Genomic DNA, 3790 nt, shown 5'->3' on the forward strand with positions numbered 1-3790 from the left:
GTCCTCACACACCCGTTACAGTAAATCTTACTCACCCTAACCCTATCCCCTAAACCCCCTAACCGTGTTAGAATATCTATCAATCGAATTAAACTAAAAAATTGGCTAAATTACTAGCATGCCTTAAGGACATAAAAACCCAATGATTTTAAACCCAAAAATTGAGCATCAATTCTCAACTGATTCCCTTCAAGCATCCAAATTCCAAAATGTAATTCAAGGTGCCTTTTTAAGTTGCTTTAGCCTGCCTACCTTGGCTGCTTCCTCTGCAAGCCGCTTTGCAACCCAGCTCCAACCCTGCTCCTCCTTTTATGCTGTGTCTGATTTAATCAATGTTATTTCTGTTGTCCTTATGTTTGCTTTGTTCTGTACCTCAGAGGGTATTTGCTGCTGCTCTCCCTGTCTCAACCTTTCCATGTATGCAGATGGAAGAGCAGGGAGGTCCTAGAACAAAGCCATAGCGCCAAATATAACATTATGCATTTGGAAATAAAGTTTTTTTTCTTTTGACAAAAGTGGTCCTGACTGAACTGTTTTTGTACCTGGCCCCAAACACCCCTGAAACTCATTATTTATAAAGATTATTGTGACTCTAGATGGTAGTACCTTATCCAGCATCCCTGTCAGGAATCTTGGAGTAATCTTTGATCGAGATATGTCCTCTAACTCTCTCATACAGCAAACTTCTAGGACTACCTTTTTTCACTTAAGTAACATTGCAAAAGTCAGGCACATTGGAGACTTTTAAAATGGAAAGGACAACAACGATTTAAACATGTACATACGCAATACTTTCAAACATTGCACATGAACATACAGACACAGGCTTATTTTATTGTATAAAGTCTATATATGATTATATTCCTAAACATGTTGTTGGATTTTGTTATATTTTCTTTACTCTTTGCACTACCATCCCCTGTCCTGTTGTGCCAACTAAGCACAAGAGTAGGCTTAGACATTTCTCTTTGATATAGCTTATAGTTAGGGGTTGGCTCAGGTAAGTCCTGAACTATCCCTTAGTTATGTTGCTATAAGCCTAGACTTCTCATGATGCACTGATCTCCTCTCTTCCGCTCCCTCTCCATCTATGGACTTGTTATTGAACACAACTTGTTGGACTGGACCAGAGGAGCTTATACTGGTTGAGATAGTGATAGTGCATGGGTTTGTCCTATGGACCCTTCTCTAACATTAAAACTCCTGTCTTGAGGCAACTTTGAGGGGATACACTTCTGCAAATACAGAAACACAAACCCAGCACAGTCTGTTACACTATGACTGATTTATTTGTGTGTGTGTGTGTGTGTGTTCATACTGTCAGTAAAGCACTCCACAGGTGTGTTTGCATTTTGATCTTCATCCTCTTCGTCCTCCTGAACTTCAGGAAGTTTCTGCACGGTGCTGCAGACCGAGGACGCGTCACACTGAACAAGCACAGGAAATACATTTTAACCTCACAACCTAAATGTTTGTATCACATAATGAAAACACAAAATAATTTTATTCTCAAGAACCCATAATTCCAGTTTGTATCTTCCTGCTATCCACAATCTGAATGAAACGGAAAATACCAATGATTTTTACACAAAAGCAGTTGGAGCAACAGGCTCAGACACTAAGATAAAACTGGGTTTCTACTATCAGAATAAAACATATTTTTGTGTTGAGGAAAAAGATTATAAACCATCATGTCTATGCTGGACTATAGAAATAATCTCTAATGTTATGCTGCTCCATTTTAAGACAGCTTGATGTAATTCAGTGTTTTATTACAATATATAAATTATGTTAACTATAACTACATTGAACTACATTATATTCATTATGGTCTCCTGAATCAGTTTCTCTTCTCTCTACTTTCCATCTTATAACTGGATCTGTTCCAGAGGATTTTAAAACTTTAGTGTCTCATTGGTGGTCGATTTTAGTCTTTTAACATGATTTCTATTTAATGTCTGATTTTGAGTTTTGTTTCATTCTCTCTGTTGTACTCAATTAAGTAAATAAAATAAATGTCACATCTTTATGAAATAACTGAATGAAGAAACTATGGAACAGAACAACTGTTTACTTGGGAGAGCTGTTCTTCCTCTTCCTCTTCCTCCTTTTCGTCATCATCGTCATCATTGTCAGGCATCTCAAAGTCAGACTCTGCCTCTGCGATGGGAACGCTGAGGGGGGCAATGTTGTGGTAGTTGCTGGTCAGGTTGTCATGGTTACAGCCAAGGGATTTAACCTCTGACACCGACTCGTCCGAGGTCACTAAGTTCAAAGCCAAAAACTCCTTTGTCATCCTGTTATCTTCCTCACTGTCGACTGCTAACAATGAAAATACATACAAAAACACACAGATAAATGGAAATGCTCATAAATAAATACAAATGCACATAAATAAATACAAATGCTCATAAATTCAGCCATAAATGTTCATAGAGACATAACCCATCATAATAAAATCTCGACACTGAATAAAAACAAAATCACAAAACAACACAGCCCACCAGTTAAAGGTCTGGTCCTACTGGTGTGGTCTGGATTAATGTGGTCCTTCTTTCCTATTAAAGCCCAGATATGTTCCAGGATCCAGGTCTTTGTCCAGGCCACAGCCCTATTGATCCGGTTTATGGCGATCTGCAAGTTGTTTTCTCCTTCATCTTCTGGAGCTGCAAGATTATCACCGCTGAATGAGCTCAGTAACAGGGCCAGGAACAGGTTCAGGACCTGAAACAAGACCAGGAACAGATTCATGACCTAAATTAAGACCAGCAACAGATTCAGGTAACAAAACCAGGTAGAGATTTAGGACTGTAAAGGACAAGAAAACACCTGTTCCCTGATTGATTTAGAAATTTCAGACTCTTTGTTCAGCCTCATTCAAACCAGAGCCCCAAACACTGACCCCAGACCTGGATTCTTAGTTCAGTGACACATTGAAACCAGATCAGGTACTCACCACCAGGTTTCCAATGACCAGCACCATCATGAAGACAATCAGACACATGGTCTGACCTGCGACCTCCATGCAGTCCCACATGGTCTCGATCCACTCCCCACACAGGACCCTGAAGATTATGAGGAAGGCATGGAAGAAGTCGTACATGTGCCAGCGAGGAAGCTCGCAGTCCAATGAAATGCGACAGACGCAGTCTTTGTAGCTTTTTCCAAAGAGCTGCATCCCGACCACGGCAAAGATAAAGACAATGATCGCCAAGACAAGGGTCAGGTTCCCCAGGGCACCCACAGAGTTCCCAATGATCTTTATCAACATGTTGAGGGTCGGCCATGACTTGGCCAGCTTAAACACCCGCATCTAAGACAGGTGAGGAGACAGGTAAACAGGTAGACAGACAGGTGAGGTGACAGGCAGACAGGAAACAGTAATGTTGATGATGTTGTCGCACTAACCAATCGGAAGGAGCGCAGCACAGACAAGCCCTGAACGTCAGCCAATCCCAGCTCCACCAGACTCATGGTAACAATGATGCTGTCAAAGATGTTCCAACCCACCTGTAATCATGGCAACAGAACACATACACGTGTCACTATGGCAACAGATGTCAACCATCATCACTAAGCTGGTAACGAATAAACAGGACGTCTGACCTGGAAGTAGAAGTATGGGTCCATGGCCAGCAGTTTGAGGACCATTTCAGCTGTAAAGATCCCTGTGAAGACCTGAAAGGGGTCAGAAATCAAAGGTCATGGGTCAAGGATCAGGGATGAGCAGAAGGAACAAATATCTTTAATTCTGGCAGCCCTTTTGGACAAAAGTGGTAGTTTTTCTACC

At 41.1% G+C, this 3790-nt stretch overlaps 1 protein-coding gene across 1 annotated transcript in view; it reads right to left on the minus strand.

Moving 5' to 3' along the window:
• Positions 1–3790, minus strand: part of scn4ab (sodium channel, voltage-gated, type IV, alpha, b) — a 14355-nt gene that overhangs the window by 4457 nt on the left and 6108 nt on the right. Inside the window, exons 9-15 of the mRNA XM_035654276.1 lie at positions 3607–3678; positions 3409–3510; positions 2957–3313; positions 2505–2724; positions 2075–2322; positions 1290–1427; positions 373–444 (exon numbers count right to left, since the gene is read on the minus strand). Coding sequence (XP_035510169.1) covers positions 373–444; positions 1290–1427; positions 2075–2322; positions 2505–2724; positions 2957–3313; positions 3409–3510; positions 3607–3678 — 1209 coding nt within the window. The remainder of the gene's footprint in view (positions 1–372; positions 445–1289; positions 1428–2074; positions 2323–2504; positions 2725–2956; positions 3314–3408; positions 3511–3606; positions 3679–3790) is intronic.

The sequence above is a fragment of the Morone saxatilis genome, unplaced genomic scaffold (assembly GCF_004916995.1).
Source record: "Morone saxatilis isolate NCDOM2014 unplaced genomic scaffold, NCSU_SB_2.0 Contig14, whole genome shotgun sequence".
Taxonomy (NCBI): Eukaryota; Metazoa; Chordata; class Actinopteri; family Moronidae; genus Morone; species Morone saxatilis.